The following is a 22537-nucleotide window of genomic DNA, read 5'->3' as shown; positions in this document are numbered from 1 at the left end:
TCTGAAAGTCCCAGCTGCTTCATGGGATCCAAAACTCTTAGAGCTGACTGGAACCTGTTGCACAAAGGAAGAATCTCACCTACACAAGCACATGGCTACAGGGTCACCCTCATCCGTTCCTCCAAGTGTCTCACCTGCCATAAGTTCCTTTTCTCTCAGGTTTCGTCCCCTGTTCTCCTGGCATATTTCTGTTTGCAAGTGTCGGTGGTGCGTCACTTTTTCTGGAGAGGAGACGATTGGCAGGAACATTTCCTGTAGGCAGAAGACAAGAAAACCCTTCAGGACAGCATTGCAGAGGGCTCTTGAAAAGGAAGGCTATGCAGTTCTCAGCCTGAGGTCAAATTGTGAGGTGTCAGGCTGATTCCTCTGAAGCCTTTATTCCTGGCTGGACTTTGGCCATTCTGGACACTGCCTTCTCTCTGTCTTTTCATTTGTACTTTACAACATCATTTCTTGGACTAGTGCTTTTCTCACTCTCTGTCCCGTTGTGAAAAAGGAGACTTGCTGGGATGTATGGGTGGCCTAACAGAGTGTCTCTGAGGGCGGAAATTTAAGGCAAGGGAGCAGATCCTTGGATGTGCCTACTGATCTCACATGCCTAGAGGTCCTCTTTTGACACAATCAAAACCAATGAGTTGCTTTGGGGGTGTTTATGAGGCATGTTTAGGAGAGCAGGACATGGAAATGGAGGAAAGTTGAACTTGGAGATAATAGTACAGTTGGGAGCGTTGTGCTGCACTGAGGTCTTGTTCCCTCAGGACTCACTTGAGATTTGCCCTATTGGGGGAGCAGCGTCACATCTAGCGCCTCATGCTACCTGAGCCATCACACTGTCACTTGGGTTCCAATGGCCTACCCAGGAGCACAGAAGGAGAAGGCGCAAGCCTCGACCAAGAAGCAGCTGCTCCATTACCTTTCTGGACAGTGCTGGCCTCTCCTCTCCTCTCCTCCTCCTGCCTGGCCTTTACACGTGCGCCTGGTGGATTTCGATCTCTACTCTCCAGCTTGTACCTGGAAAGCAGAAAAGGCATCACTCTAAATGTGAGGGGGCACTGCACTTCCTTTGCACCTGGTGTGAATAATGGGGACACAGGGGCATTTGGGAGGGGCTGGGAAGTCCCTCTTTTCTCAAAGCGCAATAGGCAGAAGAGGCCAGATGCTGGAGGAGTGTCTCAGCAAGGTGAGAGGCATCATGAAGACCTCCAACGCCTGGAGGGGCATGACCTTTCTCCTCTGACTCTTCCCTGTGCTTCCTGTGAAACTGCCAAAGCAATTTCAACCCAAATCCCCTGTGTGCTTTTGGGATCATCACCCATCTCCTGTTCCTGCTCCTGTTCAGGCAGAACACTTTAGTCTCTTTCCTACTCCTTTCCAGCATCCTTTGTAATTGCTGTCTCACCCTCCAGATCGCTTGCAAGCCTTCCCAAGCTCATCTCCGTGCATGTGTAAAAAAGAACCTGTAGCTCCCAGACACGTAATGGAACAAAACACTTAGCACCATGCGAGCCAGGAGAAAGCTTTTTACTTGACTAGTACAGGCTTTACTTTGGCCTACATAGGTCTCTGCCCCTCCGCCAAAAAAAAAAAAAAGAAAAGAAAGAGGTGACTCAAGTGAATATTTGAAAACACCGTTGTGAAGCATTTCATTCATGCAGATGTCACAGAAGAACAAAAGACATGAAAATGTCCCAAGGTAGCAACTGCCAGGAACCTTTACTTTGATGCACATTTGAAAGGGTTGCTCATGAATGGCTTTCTGAGTAGCCTTCAGAAGGCTTGGAAACACAAGGTTACAAAACATGCCATGAGCAGCTGCTTGCTTGGCCAGCCCGAGGCTAAGGAGGAAACATACTCACTCGGGAAAGACAATGACATGACCAGAGCAGGTCTTCTTCAGAGCAGGACACTTCTGCACAGGTTCAACTTCATTGCTAAGTCCTCTGAATGCCCAAGACAACCTGTCTGGGTAGCTGGCATTCCTCTCAGCCAGGACTGTCCATGTCCTTCCACAGTTTATGGCAGGCTAATAGAATTGCATTGCCTTGGGAATTCAAAAAGATGACAGGGAGCACTGGAGAACTTACCGCAAGAAGGGCCGCTAGCATCTGCTCAGTCCCATTAAGTCTTTCCAGGAACTGTTTGTAAAATCACATTTTCATATCTGCCCCTTCAATTATAAGCATGCCAATGTTCTTGAGTACAAACACAACATTCTTCCCACTCTTGATGCAGCGGCGGAAGAGGCGCAGGGTCTCCTCTATGCCAGCCTCCACCCTTTCACGGGGAAGAAGGGTGTCTGCGGCTATGTGAGCACATTTCAGGGGCTCACAAAGCTTATGACCTAGGAAGCAGACCAAGAGGAACAAAGTTACTAGCAGAGCACATTGAAACAGAGCAGGAACAGCTTTGTGGTCTTCAAGCAAACAGCTGCTCAAGAACTTCTTGCACTTTCTGGGAAAAATCATGCGGGAAGATGCTCAAAGCACTCTGCAAGGAGATGTGACAAGTGGGCAGCAATGTCTCATCCACAAAAATGCACTGGTTCCTCAAAACTGGCTTGGAATTTGGAATAGCCAACGATGGCCAACAGAGGTATCTCCAAATTGCATCTTCGTCCTGTAGCCTTACTGGAGTGAAAGCCTGCAAGGAGGGGGTATGTATCGTGGAATGACGTGCTCTGAAAGGACTCATCTCAGCACTCCTGTGAGACATGCCATTGGGGTTGTGGTACAAACTGGGGAGGAATGGACTTCAGGAGGGCCAACTTTAGCCTCTTCAGAGACCTCCTCAGAAGAATGCCTTGGGCTAGGGCTCTAGAAGGCAGGGGGGCCCAAGAGAGCTGGTTAGTTTTCAAGCGGCACTTCCTCCACGCCCAGCAACAGTGCATCCCTGCGTGTAAGAAGTCAGGCAGAGGGGGCAGGAGATCGGCGTGGATGAGTAAGGAGCTTGTGGCAATGCTCAAGCAGAAGAAGGCAGTATACAGAATGTGGAAAAAAGGACAGGCCCTCTGGGAGAAATACAGGAAAGTAGTCGAGGAATGCAGAAATGTAACAAGGAAAGCTAAGGCATATCTGGAACGCAATCTGGTAAGGGATGTTAAAAATAACAAGAAAATCTTCTTCAAATATATTAACAGCAAAAGGAAAATCAGGGAAAACGTGGGTCTGCTGGTGAACGGGGTGGAGCACCCTGGTTACAAATAACACAGAAAAAGCAGAGTTGCTGAATGCTGCCTTTGCTTCGGTGTTTACCAAGGGCAGCCCTTTAGAGCCGCAGGCCCTAGGAACAAGAGAAGAAGCTGGTGGAGAGGAAGACTTGCCCTGGGTGCAGGAAGATTGGATCAGAGAGCACCTAAGGGAACTCAATACCCACAAATCCATGGGCCCTGATAAGATGCACCCCAGAGTGCTGCGTGTGCTGGCAGAGGTCATAGCTAAGCCGCTCTCCATCATCTTTGAAAGATCCTGGAGAACGGGGGAGGTGCCGGAAGACTGGAAGGCCAATGTCACACCAGTCTTCAAAAAAAGCAAGAAGGAGGACCCAGGCAACTACAGGCCAGTCAGCCTCACCTCTGTCCCCAGAAAAGTGATGGAATGGCTCATACTGGCCATTGTCTCCAGGCACATGGAGGACAAGAAGGTGCTTAAGGGTAGTCAGCATGGATTCACCAAGGGGAAATCCTGCTTGACTAACCTGATAGCCTTCTATGATGAAATGACTGGCTCGACTTCACCAAGGCTTTTGACACCATCCCTCACAACATCCTCCTGGGCAAGCTCCGGAAGTGTGGGATAGATGAGTGCACAGTGAGGTGGATTAGGAACTGGCTGGATGGCAGAGCTCAGAGGGTGGTGATCAGCGGTGCCGAGTCTAGTTGGAGGCCTGTAGCTAGCGGGGTCCCCCAGGGGTCAGTCCTTGCTCCACTCCTGTTCAATTTATTCATCAATGACCTGGATGAATGCACAGAGTGCTCCCTCAGCAAGTTTGCTGATGATACCAAACTGGGAGGAGTAGCTGATAGCCCAGAGGGCTGCGCTGCCATCCACAGGGACCTGGAAGGACTGGACAACTGGGCGGTGAAAAATCTCATGAAATTCAATAAGGCCAAGTGCAAGGTTCTGCACCTGGGGAGGAATAACCCCAGACACCAGTAAAGGCTGGGGACTGACCTTCTGCAGAGCAGCTCTGCGGAGAACGACCTGGGTGTCATGGTGGACAGCAAGTTGACCATGAGGCAGCAGTGTGCCCTCGTGGCCAAGAAGGCCAATGGGATCTTTGGGTGCATTAAGAAGAACATCTCCAGCAGGTTGAGGGAGGTGATCCTGCCCCTCTACTCAGCCCTGGTGAGGCCGCATCTGGAGTATTGTGTCCAGTTCTGGGCCCCACAGTTCAAGAGGGATGTGGAGCTGCTGGAGAGAGTCCAGCACAGGGTCACAAGGATGATCAGGGGCCTGGAACATCTGCCCTATGAGGAGAGGCTGAGGGAGCTGGGCCTGTTCAGCCTGGAGAAGACAAGGCTGAGAAGGGATCTAATCAGTGTCTATAAGTACCTCAAGGGAGGCAGTGCGGAGGATGGTGCTGGCCTCTTTTCCCTGGTGGCCACTGACAGAACTAGAGGTAATGGCCACAAACTGAAGCACCAAAAGTTCCACATAAACTTAAGGAAAAACTTTTTAACAGTGAGGGTGACAGAGCGCTGGAACAGACTGCCCAGAGAGGTTGTGGAGTCTCCTTCTCTGGAGATCTTCAAAACCTGCTTGGATGCAGTCCTGTGCCACATGCTCTAGGTGACCCTGCGTGTGCAGAGGATTTGGACTAGATGACCTCTAGAGGTCCCTTCCAAACTTAAGCATTCTGTGATTCTATGATTCTATGGTAGTAGTATGTCAGTTGATGGGATGGCCCGAGGCATTTCCAACTGCCTCAGCAACAACTGGATCTGTAAATAAGGTGTTCTTAGAACAAATAATTCCGAGATATGGGTTGCTAGAGGCAATAGACTCAGACAGAGGCACTCATTTTACAGGAAAGGTCCTTCAAGGTGTCATGACTGCCCTAGGGATTCAATGGGGCTTGCATACCCCTTGGCATCCTCAGATTTCTGGTAGAGTGGAAAGGATGGATGGGAACATTAAGAAGCATCTTTTGAAATTGGTTTTAGAAATTAAGATGCCGTGGACACGACTTCTACCATTAGCTTTAGCAAGAATAAGAGCAAAACAAAGGGGAGACATTCAGCTGTCCCCCCTTTGAAATAATGTTTGGGATTCCCTATCCTACTAACACCCAACCTGGCAAGGAGGTGGAGATAGGTGATATATATTTAAAGCAATACATTCTTTAGTGGAGTCTCTCCGACAGGAAGCCCAGCTCGCACAGACCCTCCCCTTGGATTTTGCAGTCCATGATATCCAGCCAGGGGATTGGGTCTTGGTAAACATCAATCAAGACAGCTGAGCATGGATGGACTCATCATACCAGAGTTAAGATTTCCAAGACTCCAGAAATCTGGGCTTGTCAGTTGAAGGAAGAGGATGGAAAGCCCCGGCTAACTCTCCGTAGATCTGTACCGCTGGCTGGGAGTGGGTCTGGAAAATAAATGCTGGGTTGCTGGGTCTGTGGGAGTCCAGGAGTACCCATGGGTACTAGATATACTGAATGCAGGTTGTTAGCAAATAACCTGGTTTGTAAAAACAAGTATTGTCCAAAGGAGGGGAGAAAAAAAAAAAAAAAAAAGAGGAGGCATTGAGTGGAATGCTCAGGTTTATGTATTCATCAGCAAAGAGATTTCCCCACAGTTTGGCTGAAGAGCAGGACAAAGGGAGGGGAGACTGAGCGGAGCCATGAGTGAGTGGGACAAAAAGAGCCATCTGAAAGGAGATGGGGGCCTTTACAAAGGAGGGAAATAGGGCAATTCCCCCACATTCTTCAGCAAGGGGGACAAAGGAGTTGGCGAGCTCAGGTGAGAACAGATGGCAGGAGGCAGGAGTTCGGTGTAGGCAGGCCGGGAAGGCTGTAACTTCTGAGTACCTTGGCCAATGGGGAAAGGGAGAGGGCGTCCCTCGGTCTGGAAATTAGGATAAAAGGGGGGCTGCGTCCCCCAGCAATTGGAGAGACCCCACAGGGATATGCCGGGTGGACTCTCCCTTTATTCGAATAAAGTTTTAGGACTCCTCTGTCTCCTTTTTGGATATTCAGTTCTTGACAGCGAGATTTTCTGCACACCCTTGATGTTCTGGGAACATCCCTGCATCTCCCCTGATCACAGGGAAGGCTCTTTTTAACTCCCAGCAATTGAAACGGGAAATGAGAGGGAAAGGGGAAAATTTTTGTCCCCACACCAGAGGCAAGCATGCAGGGCAGCTTAATTTTGTACTGCCTACAAGAACACAGGACACACCTGTGTCAGATACCTCCCTGCAGGTCAGCCCTGATGTTCGAAAGCAAAAGGAGGAGGCCAGAAGCACCTCCCATAGCTTGATTGCCTCAGTGCAAATCTGAAAATTAAAAACTGACAACAGCAGCATGGCAACGAGGCTGGCAAGAGGCTACAACGATGCACTGCTAATGACTTCTGCTTCTGGGCCCAAACCTCATCCTCATCAAAGATGCTCCTGTTACCAGCTCAAGACCAACCTGGAAGGGCTGTTTTGGAGCAGTTCTAGCCTTGCAGTCCCTGTTCCTACAGTCAAGCTTTTTCAAGCTTGCCACCTCAAAGGTGGCAAGCAAATCACCTTCCTTAGGTGAGCAGCCCCTTTCTCTGCCCACTCCTCTCACTCAGCTCAGTCACAACAAAAGCCAGACTTCTCTGGAGGTCCATCCCTGGGGAGCTGTCTCTGAGACAGCACATCTGCTGGTGGCTGGGACATATATGCTGCTATGGGACACCCTTTCTGGAGCATGTGGTATGGCCAGAAAAGCTGGAGAGCAGCACGGAAGATGCAGGTTTCCTGTTGAACCTGAACTGAGCTGAGCTGAGTTGTTCCATTCCCTTTGCTGCTGGGAAGCACAGAAGCTGCAATAGTGTGTGTCACTGCCCGGTCGTTGTGTCTGTTCCTCTCATTACTGAATGGAGAGAAGGGAACGTATAGACCTATGGGGCAATGCAGGAGGGCCTCTGAGTCTCCACTGCAGTGGCTGTGGGGATATGGGATCAGTTCAAACATGTGCCTCATGTGCAGACAGTTCTGCCAGAGACCCCTGTGCCAGGGTGACTCCTTCATGTGCCCACAACACTGGAGCAGAGCACAGTCCTCTCTGTCGTGTCTGTGCTTTGTCCTTGGACCCTTGGACTGAAGATCCTTGGGCTATTCTTGTTGGCTGGAGGGAGCCTGAGAGCAAGAATTCCTGGCTTGCAGCCATAGCAGAGCCCCTGATGGGAGAGAGGGGTTCAGCAGGAGCTGCCCAGAGGACCAAAGGGGCTTGTGGGGCTGCAGGAGCAGGGTTTCTCCCTCTGTGCAGGAACGGGGCCTGCAAGTTGCTGCAGCTGGGCTGGCCACAGCAGCCTGATGGGTGAGAGGTTTTGGTAAGAAAACAGGGCGGGATCAAGACAAGCCTGTGTGCAATGAAACCCTCCTGGGAGGTTTGGGGGTTTGGCACATCAGACCAAATGACCCAAAGCACTCCCCTTGAGCTTTTCCTCTCAGCATCAGGCTTCTTGGCCTCATTTGAGCTTCCCCAGGACCAGACAGGCAAATCACGGGCCTTTAAAAATACCAGGACTTCACATGGGCCACAAGCCCCATTCCTCCTGGTTCCTAAGGTCTTACAGGTGCTTCTGGAAAACATGTCTCAGGAAATACTGGTGTTTATTCCAATGAGTTTCCCAAAAGCGCTCTTCTCTCTTGGTCTCTCCCAGTTGACTTCCTTGTCTCTTCAGCAAAATAAAAAGGAAAGGGAAATCATCCCAGGCGTTTATATTGGAGGAAAGATAAGAGGTCCTTCTCCCATTATTTTGAAGTGATATTCCACCTGTGGGGCCACAGAAAAGAAACAACAAAGACTATGATTAACATTTGTTCTTCTCCAGGGCCTGGAAATCATTTCCCACCCTCTATTCTGACCCTTCACTTGAGCCTTCTTGACAGTTCTCTTATGCCCCTAAGCTAATCCTAATAGGTCAGCACATCTGCAGATTGTCTTTTTGATCTAATTGATGAGCTGAGCTAAACCAAAATTGTGCATCCCCTGTTCCTGAGAGGCCTAGCAGGTACCATTCCACTCGAACCAAGGAGGACCTTCTCATGTCTTTCCTGGGAATGCAGTAGTGACAAATGCATTCCAAAATCAGAGCATGAGTTTTTCAAGCAAATCCATGACAATGGCAGTCAATGGCCAAATGATCTCAGGAGGAGATCTCTCTCACTCCCTGTTCACAGACCTGTGCTTTCCCATGAATCTATACCGCATAAGGAGGTTCTCAGGCAGTAGCACATACCTCTCCTGGCCACCTCACTATTCTTCTCACCAGTTTCTCCACTGGGGGCATGGGTACACTGCCCTTCCTCCTGGATTTCTTCACCTTCCGTGAGGATCTCTTGTGGATGGCTGGAAGTTTCCTGAAAAGAGATATTATGGAGAGGTGCTGTGAGCACAGGGGAATTTTGGTGTCTGTCCTGCCCTTAGAAAGTTCTGCAGCACAAGGCAGTTCTCTTGGCTGTTGCCATGAATGATGTGGGCTCAACTGACTGTTTTCACATGAAGAGAGAGCACGTTCACCCCCAGCTTTTATGCCCAGAGCAGCAAGGAGTGCCCACAGGAATGATCCTTATGCCCGAGTACCAGCTCTCTCTTGATGCAACATGAGCAAAGCACGGTTCTTTACAAAGGCAGCCTCCAAGAGACGTGGCAAATATATGGAATACTGCCTGGTAGTCCCAACTACTGTTTGTTAGGAAATGGAAAATGACTGTTCCTGGAGAGCCGGAGTCCAAGAAGGAGAGTGGCAAGTGTCTCACCTGCCATGAGTTTCTTTTCTTTCAGATTTTTTCCTCTGCTCTTTCTGTATATTCTGAGCAGCAAGTGTGGGCTCTGGGATGCTTTTTCTGGAGAGGAGACGATTAGCAGGAAGATTTCCTGTAGGCAGAAGACAAGAAAACCATCCAGGACAGCATTGCAGAGGGCTCTTGAAAGGGAAGGTTATGCAGCTCTTGTCAGCCTGAGGTCAAACTGAGGGGTGTCAGACTGATTCCTTTGAAGCCTCATTTCCTGGGTGGGCTTTGCCCATTCTGGACACTGCCTTTTCTCACACTTATTGTTTGTACTTTACAACATCCTTTCTTGAGGTAGTGCTTTTCTCACTCTCTATCCTATTCAGAGAAAGGAGAAGTGTAAAAAGGAAAGAGGAGACTCGCTGGGATGTATGGGTGGCCTAACAGAGTCTCTCTGAGGGCAGTAATTTAAGGCAGGAGAGCAGATCCTTGGATCTGCCTGCTGATCTCACATGCCTAGAGGTCCTCTTTTGACACAATCAAAACCAATCAGTTGTTTTCAGGGTGTATATGCGGCATGTTTAGGAGAGCAGGACATGGAAATGGAGGAAAGTTGAACTTGGAGGATCCTGTACAGGTGAGAGTGTTGTGCTGCGCTGAGGCCTTGTTCCCTCAGGACTCACTTGAGATTTGCCCTATTGGGGGAGCAGCGTCAACTCTAGCGCCTCATGCTACCTGAGCCATCACACTGTCACTTGGGTTCCGAAGGCCTACCCAGTAGCACAGAAGGAGAAGGCACAAGCCTCCACCAAGAAGCAGCAGCTCCATTACCTTCCTGGACAGTGCTGGCCTCTCCTCTCCTCTCCTCCTCCTGCTTGGGCTTTACAGGTGGCCTAGGTAGTTTTTGATCTCTACTCTCCACCTTGTACCTGGAAAGCAGAAAAGGAGGCAGTCTAAAGCGGGAGCACTTTTGCAACCTCTGTCAATAATAGAGACACAGGGGCATTTGGGAGGTGCTGGGAAGTCCCTCGTTTTTTAAAGTGCAATAGGCAGAAGAGGCCAGATGCTGGAGGAGTGTCTCAGCAAGGTGAGAGGCATCATGAAGACCTCCAGTGCCTGGAGGGGCATGACCTTTCTCCTCTGACTCTTCCCTGTGCTTCCTGTGAAACTGCCAAAGCAATTTCAACCCAAATCCCCTGTGTGCTTTTGGGGTCATCACCCATCTCCTGTTCCTGCTCATGTTCAGGCAGAACACTTTAGTCCCCTTAAGCTTTCCAGAATCCTTTCATCGTCCTTTCTGATGAACCTGCATCTCCCACACACATAATAGAACCAAACACTGAGCACCATGGGAGCCAGGAGAAAGCTCTCCAAAATCCCACTAGCCACAGTGTTCACTTTGGCCTACATAAGTCTCCACATTAAAAAATAAAAATGGCCCAAGACAATATGATCAGGATGCATTTCATTCCTACAGATCTCTCAAAAGAAATAAAAATGTCCCAAAGCAGCAACGAAGAGGGACCTGTACTTTGATGTGCATTTCAAAGGGTTGCTCATAAATGGCTTTCTGAGCAACGTTCACAAGGACTGGCAACACAAGGTTGCAAAACATGCGATGAGCAGTTACTTGCTTGGCCAGGTTCCTTTCCAAGAAGGAAACATACTCACTCAGGAAAGACAATGACATGACGAGAGTGAGTCTGGGAAAGAGCAGTTTCGGTGCCTGAGAGCACCGAATTCCTCATCTCCGGCATCTGCAAAGGAGAGAAACACATGGGACATGATGCCAAGAGAATTATCTAAGTGCTCACAGGGGAAACAAATTCTTCTACTGCTTAGAGAAAGAGCTGCCTCTGAAACATTCAATTATTCTATTCCCATCAGCAGTCCCTCCAGTTATGCACCGTAACAATTGGAGAGAAATAAAGGAGAAAGGGGAGGAACATGGTCATGCCTTTTACAAGGCTCAGGATTCAGAGACGTGGTTAGCTCAGGTCTCTTCTAATGCAGAAATCAAGGGAGGCAAGCATATGAGAAGGCATTTCACCAGCTGGGCCACTCTGTTTTCCCTGCTGTCTGGACCTAATGCTTCAAAGAGAGAGAAATGAGGTCAATAGACAGTTGACAGAGTTGTGTGACATTCCCACTGGCCTAGGCAATTGTATCCATAAGGAGATCAGGCTGAGCTTCCAAAGGGACTCATAAAAAGAATTTTCAGAACCTTAAGGGAAAGGGCTGAACTTGCTGCCTTACCATGCCAGACATGTTCTAGGGGTAACATGGCTTCTGAGGCCATCCTCACAAAAAGGGGCATGAAAGCATGGCTTTTTGCAAGGAGGGAAGTCTAGTGGGGAAAAAAACACACAAGGCCTCCTCTTGTCTTGGCCTTCTTTGCTGAGAATGTGGAAACTGTCTCCAGGATTGTATGAATCTTTGAGTGGACCCAGTACACTTCTGCACAGGTTCAACTTCATTGCCAAGTCCTCTGAATGCCCAAGACAAACTGTCCAGGTAGCTGGCAGTCCTCTCAGCCAGGACTGTCCATGTCCTTCAACAGGTCATGGCAGGCTAATAGAATTGCATTCCCTTGGGAATTCAAAAAGATGACAGGGAGCACCGGAGAATTGGAGAACTTACCGTAAGAAGGGCCGCTAGCATCTGCTCGGTCCCGTTAAGTCTTTTCAGGAATTCTTTGTAAAATCTCATTTTCACATCTGCCCCTTCGATTATAAGCATGCCAATGTTCTTCAACACAAAGACAACATTTCTCCCGCTCTCGAGGCAGCGTCGGAAAAGACGCAGGGTCTTCTCTATGCCAGCCTCCACTGTTTTGCGGGGAAGAGAGATGTCCTCGGCTATGTGAGCACATTTCAGGGGCTCACAAAGCTTATGACCTAGGAAGCAGACCAAGAGGAAAAAGGCACTAGTAGAACACACAAAAACACAGCATCAACAGCTTTGTGGTCTTCAAGCAAGCAGCTCTTACAGAACTCCCTTTCTTGACCTTCTGGGACAAATCATGTGGGAAGATGTTCAAAGCACTGCAAGCAGATGTGCCAAGTGGATAGCAATGCTTTCTTCCCTACAGTGTTTGAAAGAAAAGGCCACAACCATCTTCTACGAATGTGAGCCTCGACGGCAGGACGAGGAGAGGAGGAAATGATGAGTTTCTTTCGTGGGTGCCAGGTCAAAGAACTTGGGCCAAGCTCAGCCCATTCCACACTGGGAAAGATTTCACAGAGCCATGTTACATAAATGAAAGAAAGAAGGGAAAGAAAGAAAAAAAAAAAAAGAATGCACTACACTCCTCTTAATCCTCCAATCCATCCAGCACCCTCTGAAGTGCACAAAACAGCTGTAGTGTTCACAAGGATGACTAGCAATCACAGCAAAACCTGCCTCTGATGGGTTTTCACATGCACTAGGATCCCAGTCTCCATTTCAGGGCTCTTACAGCTGACTGTGACCGACTTCAAGGTGCAAGGAATAGGGAAAAGCCATCATGAATGCCAATATTTGCCTTTACAGAATTGCAGCTGTAGCCTGCTGTGAAATCAATACAGGGAGAGAGGGAATACAATGGTAATTGCCATGATGAGGTCCTGAGATCTACAAATTGAAATTGTTTTTATAACGTGGTGACAGAAGTCTGGAGCTTTAACAGTTACTGCTAGACAGGGCTAATGCCCAACCCAAAGATGTCCCAGAAAAGTGGAGGCCAAAGTTTTAGCATGTCTTCTTACCAGGAGCATAGGCCTTATCATAGGTGAGGCCGTGAACCTCCGCAATACTCTTTGAAAGATGGAACACGGGTCTGTGAACAGTCACAAGGCCGTATTTCCTAACAGCAACTTGCTCAGTCACCACACAAAAGGTGCCAAGCCGAATAACTCTGACTCCCTGCAAAGAGGAAGGAAGAAAAGCATTACTCGAGTGCCAGGTGAAGAGGCTTCTAACTGGTCAGTTGCATGAAGATGGAGCTTGGTGTCCTGCTCAATCCTGCTGTGCAAAGGGGATGAATGGAGGAGTGGGGAAAGCCTTGGAGAACCCTTGGAGAATGTCTTTAGAAGAGCACTTGAGGTGTTTTCATTCCCCCTCTTCTTCATGCTCTCAAAAAATGCAAGGAAACGTAGAGAACTCATCCCTCAAATACCTCCAGTGCAGAAGAAGGGCTTCTGGGGAGATGCATAATGGCAGACCCACCTTATTCAGCATTAGCTGCTCTAGAATGTAGTTGGAGACTCCTTCCCAGATAGTAAGGGTCTCTGGAAAAGAAGTGGAAGATACATCAGGCTCTGTGTGGCCCCGCTCACAAATGTGCAGCACATGGTTAACCAAGGAGGTGACACCTGCAGTCGTACTCAATGAGCAAACTGAGCCCAACCCTGAGAGGGTCTCAGCAGCTGAGATTGAGATGGCATTAATGGGGAGCCCTGGCAGCTCAGGTAGGCCTTCTCCACTGGGAAGCACCTGTGGCAGGGACTTCTGAGTGGGGTGTCCCAGGACAGTGGGGATAGCATGAGGGTTGGGAGCCAGGAGTCCTGACAGCCACACTGCCAACTGAGGCAGAGGGGACCATGAGCCTGGGCTCTGGCAGCAGTTCCAGCCCCAGCCACGCTCCTCCAGCCCCAGGCTTTCCACAGCCATGTTCGCAGTTCATGATCTCTGTGAGACTTCCCGAGATAGAGCTCCCAGAGGCCTTACCGTGTGCTGGCAGCACTGGTAATCGGTGCCCATGAGACCTGCCAAGGCCAGGGTCCCAGAGCTCCATCCTAGTTTCTTTGCTCATTTGCTCTGGATGAAGAGCAAACAGGAGGTGATGAGGAAACAGCTCCTCTCCTGCTCCTCCTGTACACGTCACCTCAGCCCTGTGCTACTCTGGCCGCCCCTCGCTGGTTCCCGCTCAGGGTCGTGGGCTCCTCGCAGCAGAGCAGAGCCGAGAGCAGTCCCAGCGCGTGGGCTCTCCCAGGCTCGTCGCGACGTGTGAGGAAAGGTCGGAGCGTGCGCTCTGACTGCTGTGCCTGTGACACGGGATGTCCCCTGTGAGCACAGCCCGTGTCACAGAGGGGTCTGGCCCTCCTCACCGCGGGCCAAGCTAGGGCTGGCCCTGCAGTGGAGAGGGACTGCATGGGGCGCGCAGGGGCTGCCCTTGAGCTACACAGACTGTGAGACAAGAATGAATCCTCCTCCCACCGTGGGTCTTGGCCTCGCTGGGAACTGTGACTGCGCTCACATGGCCACAGCTGCGCACACAAAACCTGGCTCTCAGGGAGGGCAACGAGCATCACGCCACACTCACCCCACAGCCGCATAGTGCAGGTGGCTGCTGCCACCACGGGAGGGAGCGCTAACCACTGAGCCCACCAAATCATCCAGCTGCTCCTTGGCAGCCACCACAACACTCTTCTCGCTGCTCCCACTAACGGCTCCTTCCCTTGACAGTTCCTCAGCCACAAAACCTGCAGGAACCTCTGTTCATCCACAGCCAACCTGCAGACGCCTTTTGGACCTCATCACTGCAGCATCCTGGTGTCTGGAGTAGAGGGGAACTGAGCAGGGCAAGAGAGAGCAGGCAAGAGAACTCAGCATCTCCTAGCAGGAATGGCTCTGAGCAAAGAGGGAGCAATTACTGTCCCAGCTGGTTTGGGCCTCTATACTCTGTGCAGGACCTAAAAATACCTTTTCCATTGGTGTGGATCTGAATATGAAAAAATACTGTACATCAAAATTGCAAACAAAAAGATGTTTAGTGAACCCTTTTCAATATCTACCATTTTATAGCCCTCCTTCATTATGTTTAGTTCTTTTCTTGGTGGTGGTGTATCTTTTGAATTACTGGTCTTTGGAGGAGACTTTGTGTGTGATCTGTTTTAAGGAAAGTGAATTGGAGTGGAATGCCATCAGAGGGTCATGGACATCTGGTGCCACTGCAGGTGCCCTTGTTCCCCCCTGCTGAGCCTCTGTCTGCAGCCCTGAGGGGCTCCGATCTCCCACTGGTCCCTGCAGGATGGGCAAGAGCTGCAATAGCTCTTTCATGACAGAAACTCTGCAAGTTAGTATAACGTGCAACCAGGGAGTCCTTCAGCCTCTGCTGCTGCCCTTTTTCCTCTCCAGTCATGGAGGGAGTGCACCTGAGAAGCTCCTATTGCAAATATGGAGCTCAATTGCTTGGAAATGAACATCTGTGGGTTTGCCTCAGTTCCTCATAGATCCTTACAAACCCTCGGCTTTGCCCATCATCCTAGTGCAAAGCTGCCTTGTATTTCCCCTCAACCCCTCAACCTGCAGACAACCTATCTGCACTCTCTGGTTCAGCCGCTGCCTCTTGGGCTCCCTTGTCCCACTCCTCTCATAGACAGCCCTGCATGTTTGCTAAATCACTGCCAGGATCCCTCCTGGACTGCCTCCATTTGCCTGTGCTCCCACACATCCCCAAGATGTACCCAAAAGCAGGACTGCTCTCATTGACATTAGGCCTTGGAGTTTATGCCATAATTTACACCCCTTGGCAGGACCTATCTCTGCACACCCAGGTGTGAAGGGGACTATCAGTGGTACCAGCCCCACCCGGGATGATAGTTCCATTCACAGGAGCCCTGGTTCAGGAGACAGGTCCTTCCCTGAGCAATTCACAGGTCCTTTCCTTCAGCCTGTTTCAGGGCCATAGGCCTATCATAGTTTTTTTTCTCCACTACTTCCTGCTGAGCATGAGCAAAAGCCAGGGTGCCAGGCAGAAGGTCCCTTTCCCAGGCATCCTACCAAGGGTTCACCATCCATGACTGGGCTTGAATCACTAACCTTTCAGTTCACAGGCAAACTGAGTCTCCCACGGTGGCACAGAGCCCTGCCTGGGGCTCTCCTGCACAGCTCTGGCATCAGGAGAGACGCCTGTGCTGCGGGAATGGGAACATCCCTGAGCCGAGCCATGCCCCAGCCCCAAGGAAGGGGATGCTGCCCTCGGTCCACTGCTGGCTGCTGGTGGGCAGTACGGTGCGGGGGGAATGCCTGGTGCCCAGGGAGGGGCTGTGGTCACCTCCCTGACCAGGATCAGCTCTTCCTGCTCTCCATGGCCCCTCTACCACACAGCCTGGGGGCAATTAGAACTGTGGGGACATCACCCAGAGAAGGGGCACTTCCTCACCCCACTCACTCCTGCTGCTGGCATCAGGGACAGCTGTGACGCATACACAAGTGCTGCATGCAGGGGCAGACATGGCTCAGGGAAGGGCTTTGCTCCTCTCCATCCACACTCCCCCTGGGAGGGCAAGAGCATGGGAGCAGCACGTACAGTGAGAGTCTCCTCCTGCCCCAACAACTGCAGAGATGTCGAAGGGACAGTGCTCTGTGGTTTGGCCCTGGTCCCGATCCAGTCTCACAGGGCACCAGGAGACTGCTCTTTTCTGCACTATTGGGAGGGAGTGATCAAGTAGTAAAGAAGTCTTTCAGACAGAATGACAACTTCATATTTTTTTATTGAAAATGCATAAACAAATCCTTCTTTTGATTCTTGTTCCAGAACAACATAGTTTTCTTGCAAGTCATGAGTGAAAATTAATTCATGAAAATTACTAAATGGCAACATCAGGACAAGGGGGATCAGACTTCCCATCCCAGGCTTCCTTCCCAGGGCAGGGGTGGACTTAGCAGCTTAGGGAACAGCTTCCTCACACATCTCAACCCCTTTATCTGCCTGCAGTATGCGAGTCCCATCTTGGTGGATGGCGTTTGCCACTGGTGCACATGGCTGACTCCTGCTTCTTCCCCAAGAGCCCCAGGTCATCTTTTAGAAAACTCTTCTTTCACCAATCGGCCCCAAATCTACCTTTTGCAGGGGGCCTTTGGGTTTCCTCCACCCCAGGTGAAGGACTCTGGAGCCCTTTCCGTGGCTGAATTCCAGAAGGCTCCTGGTTAGCATGAGTAAAATGCGTAGTAACCCTGAATAAAATGCATAACAACAACCCAGTCCTTCAGCATTTGGGTAACAGAGACCAGAGCTCTTGGATCACTGATTGATGGGCATTGAGTTTATTACTATTTCTACTGCCTCTCTGCAGAGGGACAAGTACTACTGTGCAACCAGTCACAAGGAGAGAAAATTATCTGAGGTTTCCTGGGAAAGAGCAAATTCCTTGTGGGATATTGAAACAGATATGTGAGACTGTGTAGAATTTGTTGAGGACATTTTATAGGTATTGTGGGACTGAACAAAGCTTATGCTGGAATGTTGCAGTGATGGGTCAAAGGCAGGAAGGAGATCCAAGTGTTCCTGCTCAAAGACAGGGAGAAATTGCTCAAGAGTTTCATCAAGTCCTGTCTATGAAGGATGAAAACCACACAGCCTCTCTGGACTGCCTCTTGAGAGCTTTCTTGTTTCAGTTTATGTCCATTGCCATTCCTCCTCCCACCATACACCACTGTGAAGAGCCTTACTTTGTCTTCTCAAAAATGTCCCTATTGGTATTGAAAGGCTGCTCTGAGATTCACCAGAATCTTCCTTTCTCCACACTGAATGAGTCCCATTTCCTCCACCTCTCTTCCCCGGGCTCAAAATTCCTGAACACTTTGGTGAATATTCAATGAACTCCCTCCTGTTTATCCACGTCTTCCCTGGACTGAGGGTGCCAAAACTGGAGGTAGAATTGCATATGTAGTCTAATGAGTGCAGACAGAGTGGGATGATCCCTTGGCCATCCTTGTTGCCAGGACACACCTGTGCCAGGGCACATGGCACTGTTGCCAGGGCACATGTTCGCTTCAGGTCCATCTGGATCTTCCACTGAGCCTTCCCCACAGAGCTGCTCCCAGCCAGGTATCCATAGCCTGGATCACAGCAGGGGGCTGTTCCTTCCAAGGGCAGGAGTTTGCATTTGTCCCTGTTTGAACTCATATGGATTCTGTTGGCCCATTCCTCCAGCCTGTCAAGGTCCCTTTGGATAGCATCTATGCCCTCGAACTTACCTACAATCCCCTCTCCTCAAAGACATTTGCCAACATGATGGCAGCACTCTGCCACCTCTGATATGATAAAATTAACAGGATCATCCAGACCAAAACTAAGAGAACCATTCAGACCATGACATCCTAACACGGATACAAAATGATTGTTGGACGTCATGTCAAATCCCTTCTTCAAGTAAACAGAAAATGACTTACAGTGCTTGATCTCCTCCACAAATCTAGTCTTTGCATCATGTAAGACACATAGGTCCAGCAGGCAGGAAAGCCAGATGGGTAGGATGTAACCTTGGTCACTCCACGCTGCCTGTTCTTCCTTTATTTGCCCAGAAATATCTTCCAGGAGGACTCCAAGAATTTCCTAGGCACCACACTGAGCTTAATTGAGCTTTAGTTCGCACATCATCCTTACAGTCATTTTTGACGGTGGGTGCAAATTTTGCTTTCCTCCCATCATCTCAGTTCTCCTCTAATCTCCAAGCATTATAAAGACAATAGACATAGATGACAGATGCCTTGAAAGGATGTTGGACACGTCTCTTAGCACCTTCTGATGTAGTGTTTTTAGCCTCCTCTTTACCGCACTAAAAAAGATCTGATGCCCCAATATTGCCTCAATGGAGTTTTGCAGTTGGCACCTTACCATTTCCTGCTGGATTCTCCAAAGTTTCCCTCATCCTTCCTGGTCTGGAAGCCCATAACTGGGATCAGTATTCAAAATGGGGCCTTGCCATCTGTGAGTCTGAGGCAGTAGCAACTCCCCTTGACGTGCTGGCCACTGCCTTTCTCCAGGCCTCTGTCTGGAATAGGACCCCTCAGAGGGAAAAGATGAGCACATTGCCAAGTAAGTGTCCCAGAATGCACTCCAGTTGTATAGGCTGTTGTCACATAGGAGAGTTCTGTGAGACCTCCCCAACAAATTCACACTCTCAAATGTCCCTAGAGGCTGTCATACAGCAAGCTGGGACATACAGCCTCAGCCTTAACAGCATCAAACCAGAGACTTTTTCCTATTGATGAGGGAAGCACAACAAAGATACATACAAAAAAAAATATGTTGTTTGTGTCCAAGAGCACAGGAGGACTGCCCAGGAGACCACCATATGCCATTAAGGATATCTGCTTCTAGTGTTAATCGGAGTGAATGTGAAAAGCGTCAACATACGAGTCCTCAGCTAGCCGCATTCTAGCCTCAAATAGATAGACCATATCTTGGAAAAGCCCATGGTGGGATCCTTCCATATTAGCTCCATTAGGTGAGATGATTCTCCTCATTACTATGGTCTCTCTGAAAGACAAGACCCTTGAAGTGATCGTTTTTTCATCAGAAATACTGGACAATGCTGTTGTTCTCTACAAAGAAGAAAAGTTTTCTACTTTTGCAAACTTCAGGTGAGACTTGTCTGCCTGAATCCCCTGAATCAGAATTTGCCAGCTTTCAAGGTTCAAATGTTTCTAAGGGAGCCAATTATCATCTCTATGTCATTTCTAAGACTGTCTATCATGTATAATTGGCTCACTCTGAAATGTGCTGTCTTCACTAAAAATAAATAATTCATTAAAAAAGAAAATAAAAACACACGTAAGAAGAAGACTTCCGCCTTCCTCCTGAACTTTATCTTCTGGACAACATGCTTTGGGTGGTTTCAAAGTTATAAACTGCTTCAGTTTTCTCAAGATGACTAGGTTCGCTCCCGTAGGATTTAGCAGCTAGAGCTTGCACAATCTACAGAATGTGTGTTTCAGTTCTCATGCTATGGTGTTCAGATTATCAGAGCCCACATATAACAGCTCTGCTTATACCATAAGCAGGGGTGAAAAATGTTTTTTACTCTAATACTCTGAGTCTTGTGGCTTACTATATCATGGGATTGCTCCTTTGTATTTGTCCTTCTCTGGGCCATGCTGTAACTCTGTTAGAAAGTGAGTTCCTCTGCTGTTACAAAATAAACTGGGAATGTAGGATGCATCCACTTCTATTCTGTATCTCTCCACAATTTGCTGGAACAGAAGAATGCTGCAACTCCACAGGTTCCTGAAACTGCAGAGCTCTTTGGGAGCTTGGACACAGATAGCTTCAGCAAGTTATCAAATGTAAATATATGGGGTGTTCTTTGTGCAGAAGGTAAGTGCAAAAGCACAAGCATAAGAGGAGAATATTTTCCTTGCAGCTGTTTTTGCTGCTTTGTGCATGCATGACCTGCAAATAGGGAAGTTGGAAATGTAGCATGAAAAGAATGCATTGCATATTGTGATTTGATGGCAATTTTGACTGGTTGTTACAGAGGTGGAAGGACCTTGGCAGCAAAGACCTGCATCTTACATTTATCCATCTCTCCTCCCCCGCCTTTTTTTTTTTGAAGGAAAGAACAACAACAAATATTTGAAGAATGGGGAGGAATGGAGAACTGGAGATATAAGTAGTGAGGAAAGATTTCTTTTTGAATGAATGAATGAACTGAATATTCAACGAAACTGTGTTGCTCTCTTCCTCTCACCATGACAGAAAGCACATTTGGATGGGGAGTATCACGCCTGTGACTGAGTTTGTTCTCGTGGGATTTCCAAACCGCTATGAAGTGGAGATCATCTTCTTTGTGGTGTTCCTGCTCGTTTATTTAGTGACTGTCTTGGGAAATGCTCTTGTCATTGTACTGGTCTATACAGACTGCCATCTCCATTCTCCCATGTATTACTTCCTCAGCAATTTGTCCTTCATTGAGATGTCCATGACTTCCTCTGTTGTTCCAAAAATGCTGGCAAACTTCCTGTCAGAGAAGAAGACCATCTCCTTTGCTGGCTGCTTTAGCCTTCTCTACTTATATTTCTCCCTGGCTGCAACAGAGTTCATCCTCTTAGCCATCATGTCCTATGACCGCTACGTGGCAATATGCCACCCCCTGAGATATCCCACCATCATGACGGAAAGGATGTGTGGCCAGCTTCTCCTGGGTGTGTGGGTGGGTGGCGTGGTCTTGATCTTGCCATTAGCAGTCCTGAAAGCCAAGCTGCCATACTGTGGTCCCAATGTCATTGACCACTACTTCTGTGACAGTGCACCTCTCCTGCACCTCGCTTGCGCGGACATCTGGGTTGCTGAGCTGAGGGGTTTTGTGGTGTCCATTCTCCTGCTCCTCGGCTCCTTGGCACTGACTGTGTTCTCCTACACCTGGATCATTTTGACCATAGTCCGTATCCCATCTGCCCAGGGCAGGCAGAAAACCTTTGCCACTTGTGCTTCTCATTTCACTGTTGTTTCCCTGGGTTTTGGCATCTCCATCTTCATCTGTGTCAGGCCTTCCCACGTGAACCCTGGACACCTCAACAAAATCCTCTCTGTTCTCTCCAGCATTGTGACTCCTCTTTTAAATCCCTTCATATTCAGCCTAAGGAATCAGCAAATGAAAGAAGCCTGGAAAAATGCTTGGCACCATTGCCTGGGGATGGCTGAGGAGGCCAGAAAGCCATGAGAATCATTGTGGCTTGTAGGAAGTCAGTCCTTGACAAATCTCAACAGGATCTCAGCATTCATGGTGTCTTCCGTCAGAATGTGGCCTGTTACAGCCAATGTTGAGGAATTGCACGTCTCAAAGGTCAGCTTCACGGCAGCACTGTTGTGTCAGGCCCCACCAATATTCTCCTGCACTTTAGGCAGTGATGGATGTCTGTGTGGTGCTATGTGGTTGTTGGGCACAAAACAGTCTCCTAATCAGAACAAAAGGCTTTAAGACTGAAAGGAACAGAAAGACTACTCAAAATGGAGTGGTAAAGTGAAAATAAATTGCTGTCAATTTTTATTACTAGTTTTACTAAATTTTCATCATATAGTCATGTTTTCAAATGAAGTTTTCAAGTTTCAAATAAAGTGTTCTGCTGGAGAGTAACATCAGTTAATGCTTCTTCTTTGAAGTACAAGCTATAGCTGATAGAAATAAGATGGGAGGCTCTCAAAAATTAGATGCAGAAAGAGAAGAAATGCTGAGGAGTGCCAGAAAGAGAGGGAGAAACTGAACAGTGAGACGGAAGAATTCAAAATCAGATCTGTGCCCGTAATAGAAAGATTCTCTTTTAAGGAAAGGATGGGAACAATGAGTAAAAATTCAAATCTTCCTACTCATTCATATGCATAGGTAGGTAGATTAAGAATCAGATGCTGACCACTTTCCCCTCCTAAAATCCTATTTTTATCTCGGAGATTTGGCATAGCACTCCAAAATTTGGCATTTGGCACAGAACTCCAAAAATAAACCTAAAAGAAAAAAAAAAAGTATGCCAGGAAAACAAACAAAGAAATATTAAAACTTTGTGTGTTTGTGAATTCAAGTCTTCTCTTAGGAAAACTACCCTGTGGTTTTCACTTGGATAATGTGAATGCTTTTGTAAGCGTATATCATAAACAGCTGTTCTCGTCCTGGTTTCATCAGAGTTTAAGGCTATCTGCTACATATCAGTCACTTGGCTAGAAATGATGTTGGATTTTCTGGCAGAAGCTGGCAAGTTCTCCTTCCTTGACTGTGCTGCCCAGGTGCATTTTATGGTTTTACTGAGCAACATCAAAAGCCTTCTCCTGGCTGCCATGTCCTGGGATCGCTGTGTGGCCAAAAATGACTCCCTGCATCATTTTCTCATCATGAGTAGAGGTCTCTGTG

The 22537-nt window shown here is 48.6% G+C and overlaps 2 protein-coding genes across 2 annotated transcripts; one reads left to right on the top strand and one right to left on the bottom strand.

The window, feature by feature from the left end:
- Positions 1-964: 964 nt before the first annotated feature.
- On the bottom strand, positions 965-13704 carry LOC148592348 (coiled-coil domain-containing protein 81-like). The gene is made up of 7 exons (XM_088535181.1): positions 13638-13704; positions 13137-13198; positions 12677-12833; positions 11571-11827; positions 10602-10687; positions 9762-9859; positions 965-1011 (listed from the first exon to the last, which is right to left on the bottom strand). Exons 1-7 carry the CDS (start codon positions 13702-13704, stop codon positions 965-967), a joined length of 774 nt encoding a protein of 257 aa, XP_088391307.1.
- A 6703-nt stretch (positions 13705-20407) lies between these two features.
- LOC148592347 (olfactory receptor 6M1-like) lies at positions 20408-21358 on the top strand. Its single transcript, XM_088535180.1, has one exon. The coding sequence runs from the start codon at positions 20408-20410 to the stop codon at positions 21356-21358; it is 951 nt and encodes a 316-aa protein (XP_088391306.1).
- The last annotated feature ends 1179 nt before the right edge of the window (positions 21359-22537 follow it).

This window comes from Tinamus guttatus, unplaced genomic scaffold (genome assembly GCF_059628265.1).
Source record: "Tinamus guttatus ecotype Peru unplaced genomic scaffold, ASM5962826v1 Tinamus_guttatus_pri_ptg000618c, whole genome shotgun sequence".
NCBI lineage: Eukaryota > Metazoa > Chordata > Aves > Tinamiformes > Tinamidae > Tinamus > Tinamus guttatus.
The sequence above is the reverse complement of the archived record's forward strand: the minus strand, read 5'-3'. Positions and strand labels throughout refer to the sequence as shown.